At 46.6% G+C, this 21686-nt stretch overlaps 1 protein-coding gene and 1 long non-coding RNA gene across 3 annotated transcripts in view; both read right to left on the reverse strand.

Moving 5' to 3' along the window:
* The window catches only part of LOC117185689 (diacylglycerol kinase 1-like), a 34555-nt gene extending 28104 nt beyond the window's left edge, over positions 1–6451 (reverse strand). The window contains exons 1-2 of one of the 2 annotated variants that reach the window (XM_033397895.1): positions 6347–6451; positions 1351–1436 (exon numbers count right to left, since the gene is read on the reverse strand). In XM_033397895.1, the coding sequence (XP_033253786.1) occupies positions 1351–1436; positions 6347–6425 (165 nt within the window). In that variant the 5' untranslated portion in view covers positions 6426–6451. The remainder of the gene's footprint in view (positions 1–1350; positions 1437–6346) is intronic. The other variant, XM_033397896.1, reaches the window with a different exon arrangement.
* LOC117193167 lies at positions 3571–3944 on the reverse strand. The gene is made up of 2 exons (XR_004474525.1): positions 3908–3944; positions 3571–3814 (listed from the first exon to the last, which is right to left on the reverse strand). It is a non-coding gene; the product is annotated as an uncharacterized LOC117193167 (long non-coding RNA).
* Positions 6452–21686: the final 15235 nt, after the last annotated feature.

Consider the following 21686-nt stretch of genomic DNA (forward strand, 5'->3'; position numbering starts at 1 on the left):
CATTTGTTTGTTAAAGCTTTGCGCTTGCTTGCCCTGCTAAACGCTCTCTGCCAGCTCGCTCTTCGCTATCTCCGCTTTGCGTCTGCCTACCGACTTCGGCCGAGCGAAGCTGCGCTTAGCGATCGGAGCGGCAATGTAAAGGGCAGGCAAGCCACACTTGCAATTTGGATGTCACGCATTAAAGAACATATCGTAATTTTATTTCTGCGCCGAGTTTTATTTAATTCGAAATAATTAGTCGGCCGATTGGGGATAAAAAACATTATCTCCACAGTATCTTTAAGAATGTGGATGCCACAGATTTTCGTCCTTTGTGGGGGCTGAAGTGGGCGGGGCGAAGTTTTGAAATATTTTTGTAGCAGTGACATATCACAGAAGTCTGGATCCAAAACATCGTTGCTCTAGCACTTATAGTCTTTGAGCACTAGGCGCTGAAGGGGACGGACGGACGGACGGACAGACGGACAGACAGACAGGGCTCAATCGACTCGGCTATTGATGCTGATCAAGAATATATATACTTTATGGGGTCGGAAACGATTACTTCTGGACGTTACACACATCCACTTTTACCACAAATCTAATATACCCCAATACTCATTTTGAGTATCGGGTATAATGAGAGTCCTTTCAATGAATGCGAATTCAAAAAGTTCCTTTCGGAACACTAAATATTTTATTTTAAAAGTGCTCCAGGAACCCTATGAAGCTGCAGCTCTTTATGGTTTTGGGCATCACAGGGGTATCAAGTATATTTAACCATTCTCGTTCCTACAAAAAACTACAATAGAAATCAAGATGTGTGTCCTTATGCTCCTCCTCCACAGACCACTGCTCTTCCTGGAAACCCCCTGCAAATTGATGGAATTGCATGCATTTTCAAATTAATTTACTATGTACGAGCCCTCCTGAGTATTCAGTAAGAGGTGCTCCTGGTACAGGGACGAGCTGGAGTCCGGCTCAGTGGGATTCAATTTCAAGTCGGCATTCAGCCGTAAACTTTAAAAGTCTGTGATTTATTGTACGTAGAAGGAGATTTACTTTCAATCTTTCACTCTGCCTGTCCCTACCTTGGCCCGTGTCCCGTGTCCCTGGCGAACCACCCCCAGGCCCAGATCCTCTCCATATCCAACATTCAATTGTATATGCTCCACGTCAGTCTGTCTGTCTTGCTGTCAGTCTGTGCGTGTGTCTCCGTCTCCCATCCCCAACTGTGGGCCATTGGAGTTACTACTCAGATTGGGGATTATAATGTAACCCGAGCTAAATCCCTGAGTTGTGTTGCCTTGAGAAGGGTATGCGCACCTAATAAGTGTCGAATTAATTTCAGTTTCGGGGCATGCCACTTACCCCATCTGGTATGCACTTGGGCGTGGCCGAGGGGGCACTGGGCGAGCAAAACTCCCGGAGCACATCCTGCAGCTTGCGTGTGGAATCTGCAAGAGAAACAAACAAGAGAAAATTGTGCAAAGCGTAAGACAAGGATTATGCAAAGTTCCAGTTCCAGTCTCAATCTCAGTCCCCACTCAAGTGTAACTGCAACTGGGCGAGTGGCACGAAACATGTTCCATGGGCACATGGACTCACGTCAATTGGTCAACTGGCGCCAGTGGAATCGACGACTTCAGTGGGCCCGGTTGGTTTCCAAAGGCGGGACAGAGGATACACGTAGAAAGGTAGCGCGTGGCAAGGACAATTAACTAATGGAAAACAAGGTGCGTGTAGGGTAGGAGGAATGCAGGTGGGTAGGAATGTAGGAGTGGGTGTACATGTGGTTGCGTGGCTGTGTGAGTTTGAGTTGCCTGAGAAGCCGCAGCCCCTCCTTGGAGTCCACACCACGGAGTGGCCTAAATGTTGCACTCAGGGTTTTATTAACTTAATGAGAGGGAGAGAGTTGTGGTGCGGGTAGCCGCAAGAGTGTCTGCACCGGAGGACTCCACTCACCGGGCTCCCAGTTGCGTGATCCCTGCTTCCCAGCAAGACCAGCTGCTGCTGACAGTTTTGATGGACTCCACCTGCCGCCAGCTGCTTCCACCTCATTCCTTGAACGGCACACCAATGTGCACATGCAGCTCTAGCCAGCCGTGTATGTGTACACGGGGCTACACCCCCTCGCACCTGGCACGTGGCGTTCCCTTCGGTTTTTCCTCGAAATGTGTTTTTGAAAGATTCTTATTAACGTCAGTGGTCTGACAGAACTGCTTCCAGCTGGCAGGGATTACTGCGCGGCAGGACTACTTCTAAGAGATTGCAGTTCCAAGAACGAAAGCAAACAGCACATGAACCAACAATGCCCTTCCCAGAACCCCACCCTGTCTGTGTCTTCTCTTTCTGCAATATTCTATAATCTATAAGCTCAACGCTCCCATTTGCCATTTCGTTTAATTCCCACAGACGGACAGCGCAGGGATGCGCATCCTCCCAAAGTAGACTACTTTGCCATGTCAAATAGCTCTGATGCAGTCCTTTCGGACGAGCATCAAACAGTGACAGCCATAACTCAGTGAACTGAGAGAGGCATGTACATGGGAGGGGGAAGGTGTGTGCAACGGAAAAAATACAGAATGCGTGTAAGAACGCAAAGGTACACTCCCTGACGTCGGAAACGCTTCCTTCTTTTCTGTTAAATATGTACTGTGTACCCTTGATCTCCTTGATTAATGGGTATGCGATTTTTGCATCGCCTTCTTCTCGAACCGCTGCTTAAGGACAAGCTCTGCTACAGTTTGGCTTGAATAGAATGGGTATTGCTGTCAATACCATGCAGGCGAACTTTATTTCTTGACATTTAATTACAATTTTCCTCTGTCTAGGGCATGCATTATGCAAAAATAAGGAGGCAAACCTTTTGTTGTCATTCAGCTGAAATTGACATGCAATCAAGGCAATTACAAGAATTGGTATCTGCTGATTGGCAGCGGCGAAATAAATTAAGTTATTGAGAGAGCTGTAGCATATTGGATATTACCAAACCTTCACGGAAGGCTGAGCAGGTGGTGGTTCGTCTCCCGTCCGGGCACGTGCTTGTTCCGGCTTCCGTCTCATCGGCAAGAAATGGGGGGGTTTTTTTATTTCCCAGAACGGACGGAACACAGCTCTACTCCAACAATCATAATACTGACACAGTAACGTTCATTAAAATTTCACGTGCAAGCGAAGTATCGACACAAATATTTACAAGAGCAAATACACCTAACTACACACACACGGACACATACACACATACAAGTCGTGCCACGGTGTTGTTGTGACCACTCATGCCCACCCTACCATGATCACCGCTCCCGGTTCATCCGGTGATCCCATAAAGAAGGCTCTTACAGCCTCCTATAAAACCCCATTACCCTCCTTTGCCCAGCATGGTCCCCGCATATAGAACTCTAGCCCCGATTCATGTTAAATCCTATATTTCATATTGAGCAATAGCACATGCATCGCACTAGTAAACTAATAAATGATTAACTCTTAATAATACACTTAAGATTGAAATTTAAATTACAAATTGAAAGAAGGTAAGGGTACATATCTCTAGCTTTTATGTTAGGCAAATAGATAATAATAATAAATAAATATGCAAAAGGGAATGTAAAAACTGTGCGCCGCGATCGTTATGGCAGGTCAGTTATTCAAGTGCATTAGCGAAAGCAACCGCAAGTAGAAAGCATAAAAGAACGTCAGAGCGACCAGCCTCGCATCTTCCCTTTTGTGCCTTGTTCTTAAGAGGGCTGGTTCTTATGCGCGGCGTAAGCGCTTATGGTTGCCAGCAGGGCATAAGGGAGAGCGCACAGCCTCTCTTAAGCGACGAAGCCCCTGACTACGTGATGTTTTTTTTTCCGGTCATGCAATAAATAGTTGCTCATAACAAACAAACTCCAATATTTTATCTTTATGTTTTGGGATCACTTACGGCCTTCCTTTGATTTGTTTTAATAAATGCGTTGAAAATTCTTTTAAAAAGCTCCCATGGACTGCGGCAACGTTCCTAAAACGAAAGCTGGAGAAATACTTTTACAAAAGAAATTTACTAAGCTAATTACACTAATGACACTATAGCATAAAAATAGGAATCAGCGGTTACACTGATGGATATATAAAAAAAAAAAACGACAGTCGTTGCCGCCGACTTCACATCTGGGCACTCCTCGGCACTTCGTATGGGGAAACGAAAATAGGTCGAGACCCAGATCTATATTTCGGGTAGAAATTGGCTGACCGTTTACATAGCTTTAATAATTTCCGCAGAATTCGACGGCCTCCAATATATCGCGGGTCCGTGACACATAAGTGGCTCGCGCCCGCAAAGCGACTGATGAGCCGATCTTTTACGCCTCCCGCTTTGTCCTGCTCGGCCTAGCGCTGGGAATTTTTGGTACGGAGCTGTAGTTGGGCGAGGAGCATAAGTCCCTTGCCGCGGGCGGAGGCCCTAATATCGGGGAAATTGTTGTTGCGAGCTTTCGTATTGGGGTTCAGACAGGTACCCAAACGATTGCCCGAAGTTTAAGCCAGTACTAACCGCCAATCTGAAAAATTAATTTCCTACAATAAAAAAAAGCACTACCCTACGCCACGAGGGTATGTGGTGTATATTAGCGACGCTGAAATACATACCAATTGAGATTGGCACTTAACACACTTTTACTTTATAAACGAACAATATTTCTTTCTTTTTGCTGTATTCAGCTGTTAAGATCTTTTCCCGGTTTTTATTCCTCTTTTTATACCCGATACTCAAAATGAGTATTGGGGTATATTAGATTTGTGGTAAAAGTGGATGTGTGTAACGTCCAGAAATAATCGTTTCCGACCCCATAAAGTATATATATTCTTGATCAGCATCAATAGCCGAGTCGATTGAGCCCTGTCTGTCTGTCCGTCTGTCCGTCCGTCCGTCCGACCGTCCGTCCGTCCGTCCGTCCGTCCCCTTCAGCGCCTAGTGCTCAAAGACTATAAGAGCTAGAGCAACGATGTTTTTGATCCAGACATCTGTGATATGTCACTGCTACAAAAATATTTCAAAACTTCGCCCCGCCCACTTCCGCCCCCACAAAGGACGAAAATCTGTGGCATCCACAATTTTAAAGATATGAGAAAACCAAAAACGCAGAATCGTAGAGGATGACTATATGTTCTAGAGTGTAAAGTCTCAACCAGATCGTATAATTATTATAGCCAGAATCAAGAAAACAATTTCATTCTTTCTCGCTCTGTCTCTCTCTAACACACAGGTTTCATGGTCGGCTTTGCCAATTGCAAAATATGAGTTCAAGGATCTCAGAACCTATAAGATCCAGAGCAACCAAATTTGGTATCCACACTCCTGTGATATCGGACCTTGACCGTTTCGTGTCCAAATTTCGCCACACCCCCTTCCGCCCCGCAAAGGACGAAAATCTGGGGCATCCACAAATCTCAGAGACTATTAAGGCTAGAGTAACCAAATTTGGTATCCGCACTTCTGTTAGATCTCACTATAAAACGTATATCTCAGAATTTCGCTCTACCCCCTTCCGCCCCCACAAAGAACGAAAATCTGTTGCATCCACAATATTGCACATTCGAGAAAACTAAAAACGCAGAATCATAGATAATGACTATATCTATCAGATTGCTGAATCTGGATCAGATCGGATCATTTTTGTAGCCAAAAGCAAGAAATCAATTTGCAGTGGCCACGCAGCGCCCGACGTCACGCTCAGACTGATTTTCTGTCTCTGTCGCACGCACTCTTTGTCGTGTGGTTCAATATTAGCGGCGTCTGCCGTAGGAGAGCCATACTGACTTAGTATCGGGTATAACTGTAGAGTTGCGGTGTAACTTTTCTTTATACTTGGACTGGACAAAAATAGCACGTCTGTCTTCGCCAACAGTTTTTCTTCCAAGAGACCGAGGCTAGATCTGCACAGTCTGAGACCCCCCAGTACAGCGTTAAACTTGAGAATCCTCCATTTTCGAATTGACGCCGTAATTATTTTACAAGTTTCAACTCAAAAAACAGAAAAAAAAACCGCTCTCCTTCGTTTACCTTTTAACTTGAATTGAGGCGGCAAAGTTGAGTAACATAGGGAGACCAATATCCCTTCTTGGTACTTTTCCAAATTTTCCCTTTTGTGGATCCCAGTATTTATACCTTTTTTTTTATACGTTACTCTTTCAAACCACTTCAGAGCATGTGATCGGTTATGGCTTCCATTTACAAAGGGGCAACGCCATCGGATGTTTCGCCGGAAGGAAATGCATTTTAATTGGTATTGTGTCGGAGTCGGAGTCGGGGCCGGGGGTCGGGGTCGGGCATATGGTGGGATGATGATGAATGTGACATTGCCAATTGATTGGCTGCGGGACTTACATGAGGCCAACTCCTGCAGCTGCAGGAACTCGCGCGGCGACAATTTATCCCATTTCGTTGGTGCCACGCCAATATTCATGTTGCCTGAAAGTATGCGAATAAATAACAAGTGGTGACAAATTGTAATTTCTATCTTAAAATGTCCCGGCAATCAGCCAGAGCACGCATAATTTATTGCATTTGCATTTCGCATTTGCATTTACATTAGAAACTATATATTCTTTTCACACGCACATGGCTACACGCACACTCTCTCACACGGTTACTCTGCTGTGTGTGGATGTTTTTTTTTTTAAATTCCATTTAATTGCTCGTATTTACAATTTATTTTATACTTAAAGCAAACTATATTAAAGGTTAGGCTATACAAGCCCAACATGTGTGGTACGGCCGTGAAGCAATGCTTCACACATGTGCAGGCTTCGTTTAGACTAACTGGACTCTTGTCTGGTGCTCAACAGCGCGCAGTTCCTTCATAATGGTCGCCGCGAAGTAGCTCGTCGCCTCCCAGTTTTCCGGGGACAGGAGCATGCACGGCACCAAGCTCTGCTTGACTACGGCTCCACCCAGCCCTTCTTCTAGCCGCTGGCGCTGCGCTGCGAACCTGCCACACGAAAATATCGCATGCTCGGCATCCTCCTCTACGTAGTGCCCGCACCAAGAGCATTCTACGGAGTCCGCGTGCCCGAAGCGATGAAGGTAGCTTCGGAAGCAGCCGTGACCACTGAGAAGCTGAGTCAGGTAAAAGTTGACCTGCCCGTGCTTCCTGTTTACCCACGCGTCGATGGACGGGATAAGCTGGTGGGTCCAACGCCCCTTAGTGGTCGTGTCCCAGCGCTGTTGCCACCTTCTGAGGCTCTCCTGTTTGCACGCCATGCGTACCTGCCTTTTCGCAGCCACGTCCATTCCTCTGCCATGTGTTTCCTGGTAGTAGGTGGACCGTTCCTCCGCCAGGAATTCCAGGGGTGCTATGCCCGCGATCACGTGTGCTGCCTCGTCCGAGAACGTTCGGAAGGCACTGGTGATCCGAATCGAAGAGAGGCGGTGCGTGGCTGCCAGACCCCGTGCGTAGCTCGCTGTTTGAAGGGCTTTTGCCCAGATTGGCGCCGCATATAGCATCACCGATCTCGTGACACTCGTTAGCAGTTGTCGCCGCCATTGCTTTGGTCCTCGGGTGTTCAGCCTTAGCCTCGAGAGCGCACCGTTGGTGGTCGCCGCCTTCGTGCCCATGTAGGCCAAGTGCTCCCGAAAGCAGAGACGTGTGTCCACCAGGACACCAAGGGGTTTGATAGCGCGCTTAGACGAAACCAGGGTACCTGCCACTGAGATGTTGGCCGTGTCGACTTTCTTCCGGCTGGATACCAGCACTGCCTCTGTTTTGTGGGGTGCGAGTTCGAGCCCGACCAGGTCCAGCCACTGTTGAATGCGCGCTATCGTCTGGTTGGTCGTTTCCACGACGGACAGGTCTTTTGCCACCACTAGGACAGCCACATCGTCTGCAAAACCCACCATGTGTACTCCGTGGGGAGGCTGAGTCGCAAGATGCCGTCGTACATTGCGTTCCACAGAGTGGGGCCAAGCACTGAACCCTGCGGGACGCCTTCTCTCAAAGTAGCTTTGTACCATCCGCTGCAGGTACCTGGGTGTGTCGAAACTCTCCAGCGCCCTTAGGATGCAGCTCCACCTCGCCGTGTTGAACGCGTTCTTAATGTCTAGAGTGACTACTAGGCAATACTCTTTCCCGCCGCCTTTCCACCGAGTGCCGGCAATTGCACCGGAGGCAATGTCTACCACCTTACGAACGGCGTCTATCGTGGATCGGGCCTTGCGAAAGCCGTATTGGTGCGGTGAGAGGTCGCCAGCCTCCGCGATGGAGCGTTCCAGCCGCGCGCAAACCACCTTCTCAAGCAGTTTACCCGCGGTGTCGATCAGGCAGATAGGCCTATACGACGACGCTGTCCCCGGCGGCTTGCCTGGCTTGGGAATAAGCACTAGCTTCTGTATATTCCACCTCACAGGGAACACTCCTTCACAAAGGCACTGATTGAGCAGCTTCGCAAAGATGTCCGGACGCGTGAAGAGGGCGAGCAAGAGGGCTCTGTTCGGGATAGAGTCCGGCCCAGGAGCCTTGTTCGGGCTGATGCTCCTGGCTGCGCGTTCGACTTCCTCGAGTGACACCTCCTCGATGTGTGCCTGACTGGGCGGTTGCAGTGTGAGGCAGCGGACATCCCCGATGTGGTCAGCCCTGTACGGAAAAAGTTCCTCCACGATGGATCTTGTCGTGTCGGGGTCCGATGGGGGTGCCTGCCTCTTGGCGCAAAGTTTGTTCTGCTCCGCAGAGTCGCATAACTTAAGGAAGCACTGGCGCTTGCTATCCCTAATGGCCGCCTTGAGGGCCCTCCTGCAGTCCCTAAACGTGGATTGCCATTGCGGAAAGGTAGTGCTTCCGCGCGAGCGCTGGTAGCGGCGTCGAGCTTGGTTGCATTCCCGGTGTTTGTAGGAGGGCGGATCACCGGAGCGGCTTTCCAGCGACGAGTGGGAAAATATCCAAAAGAAGAAGTCAGAGTTGTTCCAATAAATATGTTCCTTGTATTTCGGTATATATGTATGTGGACTGTAGGTGCGCGTATGTGCACGACGACAGCTTGTAGCGGGGTGGGAAACGTAACTGCTTAACTCTATGCCTTATGGTGGTTTTTCTGCCGTGAGCGCCGTGTGGATCGTGGATTGTGGATCCGAGTGCCCCTCCGAGCGCGCGAGAGCGAGTTGGGACCGGGGCGCACGGAGTTGGCACAGTGCGCGGAAATTGTTTACGGCTGGCCTGAACATCCTCCCCCCCCCCCTTGCAGGATTGCAAAGTATAATGCGGTGGCCTATGGCTGGGCGTACGCCCCGGTGTGCTCTGGACTTGACAAGGACGTCGACTCAGTGTCGCTCCACGGTCGGATAGGCGTGAGGATGCGCAAAACGGGGGTTGCTCTTGAGGAATCTGTGGATGGCGCCGTGGTTCCTACGACGGGGCGGCTCGCGGGGAGACGAGTGTGTCGTTCGTCGTGAGCCGATGTAGATGGCGACGGTACAGTCGCGGCTGAGCGGGCTGGACGACGAGGGCGGCGTTTTTCATGGTTCGATTTAGATGGCGACGATGCTCCCGAGGCTGAGCGGGCCGGACGACGAGACGTGGGTACGTGGAGTAGCGTGTGGTTGTTTTTGCCGGAGTGTTGGTGAGCCAGGCAGTTCCCGCAATACTGGTTGATAAGGACAGCTCGGAGTTTCTCTTCGGGGCTCAGGAGAAGAAATTGGTGGTAGGACGGGAGCGGATGGACTCCTTGGCAGATTCGGCAACGGTAGGAGCCAATTTCCCGAGCACGTCGGTTCTCCCTGGTGCGGTTGGCGCGGGGACGTGGGGCCATATCTGGGTGCGGAGAACTAAATTGAAATAAAGGCGTCGAAGACACATTAGTAACGATCTTGGAACGGGTGAGAGGCACATTTAAGACATTGGAAATTGCCGCCCGGTTACATAGTCTGGTGAGGCTATGTTGATCTAAGGACGGATTCACCTTCGAGTTCAGGCTTGAATTCGGACCGGAGCGTAGAGCTTTCATACAGTGCATATTTTGGAAATATTTCCGTCGGTCAGGAGACCGTTCGAGAACTTCTGCGGAGGGAGCTGGAAGGAAATTGCTGTCGTAAAAAGACCCCGAGTCTTCTACCAGTGTGATAGGTCGTCTGGAAATTTGACTCGAGAACGATGAGATTTGATTCATCACCTGAGGCACTGGACCTGTGAGTACCCAGCCGAAAATGGTCTCCTGCCCGAGGAGAGAGCCACAGATGTTGGTCAGTGAGCCACTTAACTGAATGGACGGAAGGATATCCGCTCCAATCAGGATATCTATTTGTGAACTCTCATAGAAGGTCGGATCCGCCCGTGAGAGGTTCGGCAGGTCTCTCAAGAACCCTTGCGAGATCGGATGCGATGGTATATTCGCGGCCAATTCCGGAATAACGTAGGCTGTGGCATTTAGTTGTAAGCCCGGCTTAGTCGGAGAACGGATGGAAAAACTGCAGAGCTTCTTTGACTGAGCGGATACGGCATTATTTAGGCCGGAGACCTGTGCCTGGATACGTTGGAATGGCAATTTGATCATGTCCACAAGACGTTCTGTAATGAACGTTGCCTCTGAGCCAGAGTCGATCAGAGCGCGGGCGTGGAAAGTTTTTCCCAGGTGGCAAATATTAACGATGGCCGTGCCTAGGAGGACAGCACTCGTACCGGAGGCGAAATATGACTGAACGTTTGGATGGGCTTCGGACGAACTTGGATTTTGTACGCTTGGTACTCGTAGATGTAGCTCGGGCCACGCTGAGGAATTTTGTGCCGTTGTGGAAATCGCCTCGCTGGAGTTTGCTGGATTGGTACGGTGCAGAAGCGTATGGTGCCGGTCTCCACAAATTATGCAACTGTGGGCGCTTTGGCATGCTCGTATCTGGTGGCCCCTTGCAAAGCAGTTCAAACAAAGCTGCTTTTGCTTAGTGTAGTCGGAGCGAGCGCCAGCGGGCATTTGAAGGAAGTAAGGGCATAACCGGATTGGATGATACTCTTTGGAGCAGAGATCACTTGTGCTCCTCGTTTGATTCACTGTGGTCTCGAACGAGTGGGCACTCCTAGGATAAGGACTTCCTTGAGACCGAAACGGATTGCTTCTCGAATTGTCTGCAGTGCGTATGCTCGCCCTGGAGTGGGCCTGAGTCTCCATGCCTGGATGGTCGTCCTCGGTCACTTAGAGAGACAGGTACCGCTCCGCCAGGAACTTGTCCATGGCGTTCCAGGTGGGAATTTCGGACTTGTGCGTCACGGATTGCTCCCAAAGCTCTAAGGTCGTCTTTGGCAGCTTAGCGGAAATGAGGTACACTAAAACTCCGTCAGCGAAAACGCTGTCTGTGGAGACCTCGGAATGGGTGAGTGTCGTGAGGCACTTGTGGACGGCCCTCTGGATTTGGGGCAGACTGAAAAGGATCTTCAGCTGGGCCTTGAGTATCAGCCTCTTGTTTTGGAAACGCTCACACAGGGCGTTCCATGCGGACGCGAAACCCTCGTTCGTAAGTGGAGCCTGTGCCACTATGTCGTGGGCTTCACCGCTGGTCTTTTTGTTGAGGTGGAACAGTTTTTCCACTGGAGCCAACCTTGGGCTTTCTATGTAGATGGCGGTAAACAGGTCTCGGAACGTGGGCCACTGCTGGTAGTCCCCACTGAAAACTTCAGTGTCACATGGAGGGAGGCGGCAACCGCCGGAAGTCGGCACTTGAACGGCCAGTTGCGGCGTGTGAGGGACAGTCGGGGGCTCGAGCTGATCGTTCAGTTCGGCCAGGCATTGCGCGTAGACCGCGTAGCAGTCATCGTACATCTCTTGGACATAAGCTACACCCTCTGGATCCTCTTCCGCCATCGTCACCGAACAGGCCGCGAACTCCACGTCCACCTTTGCCCACAGGCTTCGGAGTTGTTCTCGATGGACTTGGGAGAGCGGGCGGGTTGGTGTGCTAGCATCTGGAGCGCTGAGCTTCTGGTCGAAGCGGGTCAGTCTGCTTGCGGCCAAGGCAAACTTAGACTGTGCGGAACTGGCGGCCATAGTGCTAGGAGCCGTGCGAGGGACTCCCGAGGGGAGCAACAAATCCTCGAAGGCATGTGGTGCGTGAGCCCTGGACGTGGTCGGACCTCGCTCAGCTGGGGCCGGACGGGAAGATGTGGGCGTAGTGGCTGAGCCGTTGGAGCTGGGTGGATGCGTCAAACTCAGCGAACTCACCCGCTTAAACTTCTTGCGAGATTTCTTCTCAACAGTGGGCATGTTTTGCTGATGGATCTGCGATAACGCGTAGTAGAGTCGCAAAGGTAGGTGAGCGGAAAAGGCGACGTGGAATTTCAGAACTACGAACCGTGGATATGTGGTTTTGGTGGAATTTATTGCGAGTATTTAAATTATGGAAATAGTACACCGTGGCCGGAATATATAGATATAAATACTACGATTGAACTACGGTTGAAAACAATATACTCTCGAAATGTAGGGTAGCGCGTCACTTGGCGTTCCGTTACAGTCAAGCGCGGCACCGAAAAATATTCTCCCAACAACTACAACGCAGGCAAACGGTGGAGAAGCGAAAGCGAAAAGAAAAACGAAAAGAATGCACCGCTGCTGCTGCTTGCATGTGTGCATGTATGGCTGTAAGTGCTATGTACCGCGGCTTGGGTTGAAGAGATGTCAAACAACGGGTAAAACGGTGGATAACCGTTTTATATACAATATGTATATTATATAGATGTGCAAGAATATGATAATTTCAAATGCGTACGTATAGATATGTAAGATAAATACATACATATGTACATATGCGCAGTATGTATGGATCGTTATTTTGTTGGTAGTATAATTAGTTAAATAAGGAGGCGCAGTGATTTGTTATTTTATTTCCTTATAAAACCGACAAACTATGGAACGTTGAGCATGCACGGAATAAACCACAAAAATAATTGCAAGAATATGCCTTTATGTTTGTTGCCAGCCGCTTGGATTGCGTTGCGATGTGTACATACATGTATGTATGTATGTATGTTAGCAACGAAAGCTCAGCTGGTAGCTGGAGAGGTAAGAATATTATTTACACTGGATCGGAAGCTGAACGCAGGAGTTAGCTCGGATCAAATTAAACCTTTGGAGAAGTAGGAAGCCACAACCGTTGGCAGAACGAAGTATGGTTTAATTTGGAGCTAGAGCGAGAAATAAATACATACACATGCATGTACATATGCCACGGGAACTCGGACTGGGATGGAAAACTCGCACAAAATCATTGCACTGTTGTTAGGCACAATCGAAGAGTACTTATCTTGAACTTGGAGCGATCCGCCGATGCTGGCTGGGGTGAGCTTCTCCTTATGGGGAAGGCGAAGATCCGGCTCGAAGGACCAATGGTTGTAGTGGGGCGCACGGAGTTGGCACAGTGCGCGGAAATTGTTTACGGCTGGCCTGAACACCCGGCGTAGCGCGGCAATGTCCTCGTTCCACCAGAACACAGGTTGGTGGTGGCGACCGTAGTGCTTCCTCTGCGCCATGGTGGCAGTGCATGCTGCCTCCAGATGCTCCATGACATGGTTTGCCATGCATTCGGCATTTCCATTCGCCGTGAGGTTGGACATAAGCTCAATGAACAGGGCCGTATTGAGCGTTTCGGCGCGATAGCATCTCCATCTGGGCGCAGCTGTCTCTACGCTAGACGTCTGTTGGCCTATGTCCCATGTAATTGCCCTGTGGTCGCTCCCTGTGCAGATGCTGCTGATGCTCCAGCCCGATGAATTAAAAAGTGAGCTGCTGATAACAGATCCTATTCCTGCTCTGGAGAAGGTATGCTGGTTTCCCTCGTTGAGGAGCGCGATGTCCAGGGGCGCAATGATCTCCAGCAGAGCTCTACCTCTCGCATTCGTCGCCACGCTTCCCCACTCCTCAGCCCACGCGTTGAAGTCCCCTCCAATGGCTACTGGGTAACGTCCTCTAGCATCAGCCGCTAGGTTGTCTAGAGTACCTGCGAACTCCGAGAGCGTCAGGCTTGGGGCGAGGTAGACGCTGATTAGCGCGCACAAATCCAGCCGCAGCGCTTGAGAGGGAAAGCTGCAATGGCGTCGCCCCGCATAGCCATATCGCGGCCTTTTTGGTGGCATCCAAGATGAACCCAGGGGACTCCCTAGCTTGATAAGGTTCGCTTAGGATGGCGAGGTCAATTGCCATTTCTCTTATGGATTGGCTCAGCAGGTCTTGAGCCGCAGCGCAGTGGTTGAGGTTGAGCTGCATAACCTTCATTATTGGGCCGGCAAGCTGGGCACGCTCCTGGCTGCTGGACATCTCCTGCTACCCGCATAATGGTTCGTCTCATTGCTGTTGTTAGCGGTGCAGATGAAACACCGCGGATCGCTTTGACAGGTTGCCGCCTTGTGCCCGTTCACGCCGCATCTGAGGCAGCATCCGGTGCGATCCACCGCGCTCTTGCACCTGATTGCTAGATGCCCAAGCTCCAGACACCTGTAGCATCGTCTTAAAGCTGTCCGCTCCCGGATCCTACAGCTTGTGCATCCGACTTTAAGTTTCCCCACCATGAGCAGGGCTCTTGCCTGCACGGGCGGCAGGCACACAACTGCCAGTTGCGTACCAGCGAACGATGGCCTCAGGCTTTTAATGGCGCTGGTGTCCACGCTGGGGGCGTGGCTATCGCAGCTATCTTTACACACTGAAAATAAATTAAATTTTTTGACTTTGGATAAGAAAATAATGGCCTTTGGTTCAAATTTATCAAATTTTTTTAATTCATAACCATTCAGGGATTAATTATAAAGTAGTTAGTGAAAAAAAAATAACAAAACTATAAATAAGTAAATTACAAAACAACAAAAACAATGATTACTCATTTTTGACACTGTCAAGAAAGTCTTTACACAAAATATTTTCATTTTTTAAATTCAAAATTCTTCGTAATTATTTAATATATTTAACTTATTTTAATATTTGGTATGTCCACCCTTAGCATTGACTACATGCTGGAGCCGTTTTTCATCGAATTTATCAATTTTTGTAGGTCATACTCAAAGGGAATCTTTTGCCACTCTTCCAATATGAATTCTTTGAGCTAATTGCGGTTTTTGGGCTGTCTTTTTCCCATTTTCTTCTTCAAATAGGCCCACAAATTTTCAATGGGGTTAAGATCGGGACTCTGGGGTTGTGTATCAATAACTTTTCCACAGTTGTAAAGCAGCCAAGCTCTCACATTGGACTCTTTATGTTTGGGATCATTGTCTTGATAAAACTTAAATTTGGCCCTATTGTCCGTAATGAGACCAAATTTCTCCGCACTGCTTTTTAAATTTGTTTTTTAAATTTGGAGGTACTGTTTGGTATTTATTGTGTTCTCAATAAATTCAATATTTCCCACTCCTCGGCTAGAGATGCACCCCCAAATCATAACCGAAAGTTTTCCAAACTTTACAGTCGGAATGATGTTTCGGTTATCTAAAGCTGTTAACGGCTTCCGCCATACTCTGGGTGGACCATCATTGTAATATAGCATCATTTTTGTTTCGTCGCAAAATATGACGTCATCTCAATACTCTGCCGGCTTACTGATCATGTTAACAGCGAAAGTGAAGCGCTTTTCCACATTGACCGACGAAAGCAGCGGTTTTTTTCGTGCCACTCTGGAAGAGTATTTATGGCGTAGAATAACCTGGCGTACTGTTTCGTGTGAAACAACCAAGTCAAGTTCTTCGTCAAGTTCCTTGGCCAGAGTCCTGACCGATATTTGCGGATTCTGATTAATTTTCCTCATGATTATGCGGTCTGCCCGTTTGTCTATCTTCCTTTTACGGCCACCTCCAGATTTGGTTTCCAGTCTCCCTTCGTTCTTCGCGCGACTTAGGACATTGTAAATTGTTTTCCTTGATACTGAAAACATGTCTACCATGTCTGCAACAGATTTGCCCAACTGGTGATTATAGTAAATCAACTGGACAACGTCAAAGCTTAGTCTTTTGCCAGGCATTTTAAAAATTTCAGAAAGTTAGTCTGTAGATGTGCACTGGTCAAAATTTCGCAACCAAATCAATGTCAATGCAAAAATAGAGCATCACTGAGCAACGCCAAAAGCATAGATTACGGTAAAAACCCGTTTTTTCTAGGAACGAGATCAAAACAGAGCTCGAAAACGAAATGTGTAAAGAGTTTCTTGACAGTGTCAAAAATTAGTAATCATTGTTTTTGTTGTTTTGTAATTTACTTATTTATAGTTTTGTTATTTTTTTTTCACTAACTACTTTATAATTAATCCCTGAATGGTTATGAATTAAAAAAATTTGATAAATTTGAACCAAAGGCCATTATTTTCTTATCCAAAGTCAACAAATTTAATTTATTTTCAGTGTGTAAAGAGTTTCTTGACATACTGTATGTGCAGTATGTATGGATCGTTATTTTGTTGGTAGTATAATTAGTTAAATAAGGAGGCACAGTGATTTGTTATTTTATTTCCTTATAAAAACCGACAAACTATGGAACGTTGAGCATGCACGGAATAAACCACAAAAATAATTGCAAGAATATGCCTTTATGTTTGTTGCCAGCCGCTTGGATTGCGTTGCGATGTGTACATACATGTAGTAGTTTAAGTTGCTTGATGGCAACGAGTAACATTTATTTGATAAGTATGTTGGACTTAAAATTATAACAGCTCCAAGTCTTACAAGTATGTTTGTGACTAATTATATGCGTGTACGTCTGATGCGTGGCTGAACTGACAACTGACTGATCTCTCTCTCTTGCTATCGGCTCTCTCAGAGCCGATTACTGCTCTATCCCGACGACACGACGAAAACACGACCGCTTCGTGTCTCTCTCTTTCCTTCGTTTCCTACATTCGGCTGTCCTGACGGGCCATTCGCCTCGGATGGGTCTAGCCAAGGTTTCATATATTCTGAAACTGTAGAGGTCTTATAGGGACCCTCAGTATCCCCAATCTTCTCGACTTCGTACCTTCCATGATTCTTTACCCTAACCACCTTATACGGCCCTAGATACTTTCCTTTTAGCTTTAATCCAGTACCATACTGAGTACGCTTGATAGCTACTAGCTCATTAACCTCATACTGTCTATCTAGTTTCCTTTTTAAGTCAAAACTCTTCTTGTTTTCTTGCTGTAACCGTGCAATGTTTTCAACTACTTCCTTTCTAATTTTTTCGCGGTCCTTGTTCAACTCTTCGATAAGTGATTCTTCCAATATTTCTTTTATTTTTGGATCCATTCCTATACGCATGTCTAGCCCAGTCAATATCTTGAAAGGTGTTACCTTGGTACTTCGCGGCTCAACACTGTTGATCATTTGCTGTCTTTTTTCTAGATGCTTATACCAACTACCGGAATTACCCTGACACAATTTCGACAACATAGGCACCACTATCTTGTGCATCCTTTCGACTTGACCATTCCCACGTGGAGCGCCTGTGGCAATCATTAAATGCTGTATTTTCTCTCTCTCACAATATTCACGAAACAAATTGGACATAAACGCTGCCCCCTATCCGTGACTATTCTGTTCGGATTACCAAAACTAGTCCCCTGAATTTCCAAACACTTAACGACCTCTTCAACACCTGTACTACGTGTAGAATATAACCAAACAAACTTAGAAAATCCATCAACGACAACCAGTATATAATTGTACTGTTTTTTAGTCATTTCCCTTTGTCCAACGTGATCAATGTGATACGTTTGTAACGGCCTATCACCCTTGTCTATTGGTTGCAAATAACCCTCACGTTTTCCTGTCTTTTCATTGACAATGATACACTCGACACAACTGTTTATTAGGCGCCATACTTTGTCTTTTAACTTCGGAATATAATACGACTTTTCAATGATATCTTGTGTCTTTTTAACTGAAAAATGTCCTTGCTTATGTGCTATTGATATAATCTCATTTTCCAACTGAGCTGGTACTACGATGAGCTCCTTATCCGGATCCTTAAACAAAATCTGATTCTGAATATAATAATCCTCATATTCCTTGTCCTCCACAATACTTTTAACAGCCTTAACCCAATCGTCGGTAAGCTGAGCTTCTTTCAAACGATGAGCTATACTTTCGGTCACCATAAAACAAGATACACGACTCAACGCGTCAACGTGCCTCATCTTCGTTCCTGAGCGATGTTCTATAACATAATTAAAATCTTGTAGGTACATGGCCCAACGTGCTACTCTCAAAGGAACGTCTTTCTTTTTGATCGTCATTGTAAATGCATTACAATCTGTGACAATTTTGAACTTTATACCCAAAACGTATATACGCCATTTCGCTAAAGCTTCGATAATTGCCAGAACCTCGAGGTCATAAGCAGGATATTTCTCTTCACATGGCTTAGTCCTACGGCTCATATATTGAACTGGATGGAATTGGCTGTCTTCCAAACTCCCCCCATTTTGATGCATCAGTATGGATCTCTGTCTCCAACTTCGGGTTGAACATTTCTAAAACAGGTCTACTAATCAATGCTACCTTTAGTTGTTCAAACGCAACCTGATGTATCTCCTTAAATTCAAATTTAACATCCTTCCGCAGCAGATCTGTCAATGGTTTTGCAATAACAGCATAACCCTCAATAAACTTTCGGAAATAAGAAGTCAATCCTATGAAACGCTGCACTGTTTTTTTATCAACTGGCACTGGGAACTTTTCGACTGCCCTCGTCTTCTCATCACTTGGTCTTATCGTGTTCTTTTCTATTATATACCCCAGAAAATTAACCTTTTGTCGTAACAGCTGACACTTTCTCCAATTTATACGTAGCCCATTCATTTCCGCTATCTTCAGTACTTTTCTCAACTTTAACAAACCCTCTTCTATATCTTGACTACAAATAATAACGTCATCCATATAGACTGCTGCTTCATTATTCTTTACCAAATCTCTCAACACAGCCATTATAAATCTGGTAAACACCGCTGGAGAATTTGAAATTCCAAATGGTACATATAAAAATTCGAACTGACCATTCTGAGTCACAAAAGACGTATATTTTTGAGACTCGACTTCTACAGGCACATGGAAAAAACCATTCGTTAAATCCAACGTGGTGAAATACTTTGCACCCTGCAGTTTCTCCAACACTGTATCCATATGTCCCGACAATGTATTATCGCGAACTATTTTCTCATTCAGCTTTCGGTAATCACAGCATAGTCTCTTGCTACCGTTCTTTTTGGGTACCAACACTACTGGTGATGCATACTCCGATGTACTTGGCTTTATAATCTTCTGAGCCAGCCACTCTTCCACTTGCTTGTCCACGATTTCCTGTTCACACAACGGTAATCGTCTCGGATGCTGGAAAACTGGTATCTCTTCCACTAATACAATTTTCATTTTTATCGGCGCTTCTACATTTCTCTGAGGTTGGTACTTTCCTACCATACCCCTAACCTCTCTAGCATGTACTTCACTGAGATGACCAACATCAATTGAAAACTCCTTCTCAACTTCGTCAATACTTGACATGCAAATGCCTTTATATTCATTAAACAATTCCACGCATGAGGACGATGCTACCTGATCAAGTTTCTTATCTTTATCCTCGCCACAAACTCTACGAACAAATCTTGTTCCTGTCTTAGAAACTTGCATGTCCACATGATCCAGAATAGTCCTTCCTAAAATGGCTTCAAAACCAATATCCTCGTCTGGAATGACATGAAATTCTACCTCCATTCCAATCTCATCGATTTTCACTGGTATCGAAAAGCTACCAAAAGTTACAACTTGACTATCTCCAATACCTGTTAAACATTTCTCCTGGCCGATCAGTTCAAGATTTCCAAATTTCAAAAATACCCTCCTGCGAATTAAACACAAATCTGCTCCAGTATCAATCAAACCTTGGAATACCAAATTCGCGTACTTAATATCCTTTAATTCCAAACCTGATGGAGTGAAAATACCTGACGGCTTATTGACGACTTTCTTATCTCGAATAATGTTCGTATTCGATCTCTTTTCTTGTCTGGTTTCGACCTTGACATTACAGCTTGCAGCACGGTGTCCTGGTTGGCCACATTTGAAACAACAAAAATCATTTTTGGGACAATCTTTCCTCAAATGCGATTTGTCTCCACACTTAAAACATTTCCTAAAATTCTCTGCCATCGACCCATCACCGAACTCTCACTTTTATTACTCAGCGGCCAATTCTTACTCATCGGCTTGGATCCGCCTCTAGCTTTCTGGTAAACATCGATCTGAAATTTAAGCTCCTTTAAGTTTCTAGCTTGGTACAGCATTGCCTTACTTGCCCTAGCGTCTGGTATACCATCCACAAAATATTCGATTAAACTCTCATCATCTAGTTTAATTGGCTTGGCTATCTTCATTAACGCATACAAAAACTCATGCAACGACTCTCCTTTTTTCTGCTGGCGCTTTTGCAACATTCTATGTACTTCTACGGACGACAGTTTAACACTAAACTCATCCAACAGAGCTGCCTTCAACGAATTCCAGTTACGAATATCACGCAAACTACGAACGAAAGATTTTGCTGCACCAACTAACAACTGCTTGGCATAAATGAATAATTGTAATTGACTCCATTGAACAGTAGCTGCGCATTCTTCTAATTCCTCTATCCATTGATTGATGTCGGGGTTATTAGAACCAGAAAATTGTGACACACTACCTTCCACGTCTTTTAGCGTAAACCAAGATTTATACTCTGCCTGTCGCGTACCTGGTTGAAATGCTACGGTATCATCCTCTGCTGTTACTACGGACTCATCCTCTGACTCTTCTTCATCCTCAACTGGAAAGCCGTGATGTATTAATAGTCTATCTTGCAAATCGCGCTTTCGTCCCGTCGTCTGCAACGCAAGCTCTCTTAACTTCTCTCGCAAATCTGCGACTCTCAGTGTCATTATCTCTTCAACTTGCATCGTGACGATTTAAATACAAAATAATTGATATTAGCTTATATCTAAGAAAATGTAATTAAATCAACTTAAACAACCTTATTACTGCTGGCCTGTTAACAATTTTCCAGTTAACATCGACTCCGAAAACGCCTTTAAAGTCGTCACTGTTAACGATCGCTTCTCTGTTAACGCTCACCTTACTATGGGTTTACCCTTGTTAACTCTCGCTTCTGCGCAGAACTTTCCAGACTCCAAATTTGACGCACACACACCACCACATCCAGATCTCGCTTGCCTGTCGATGTCGCTGTTGCCGTCCTCTCTTTGTTGCCTTGCCTTGCTCTCGCTGTTCGCCGTTAACTCGTTGTCGCCTCCCGAATCGTCGCTGCTTCTGCTGTTACAAAATGGTCGTCTCCTTGCTGCTTGTCTCTTCTTGTAGTTGCCGTCCGACGCAGTGCAACACAACAACAATCAATGTTCTTTGATTCTTGCTGTGTTTGCTGCCGTCTGCCGTCGTTTTGTCGCTTCTGCTCTCTTTGGAACGAACGCGCTCAGATTGTCTTCTCTGTGCCGCCTGTCTCCTTGTAGCTCTAGCCTCTCAGACGCAATGCACAACAACAACAACGAAGGTTTTGATTCTTGCTGTGTTTGCTGCCGTCTGCCGTAGTTTTGTCGGTCCAGCTCTCTTGAATGTCTGCTCACACTAATGCGCCTTCTTCGACAAGTGTCTCTCTCGCACTTATAGCCCAGACTGCAATTCAATTTCGCACCGCGACCGATCTCTTGTGTCACCAGTCTCGTGTTCGCCAAAATTTCCAAATACACGCCCAAATCTCAC

This window comes from Drosophila miranda (genome assembly GCF_003369915.1).
Source record: "Drosophila miranda strain MSH22 chromosome Y unlocalized genomic scaffold, D.miranda_PacBio2.1 Contig_Y2_pilon, whole genome shotgun sequence".
In the NCBI taxonomy this organism is placed as follows: Eukaryota; Metazoa; Arthropoda; class Insecta; order Diptera; family Drosophilidae; genus Drosophila; species Drosophila miranda.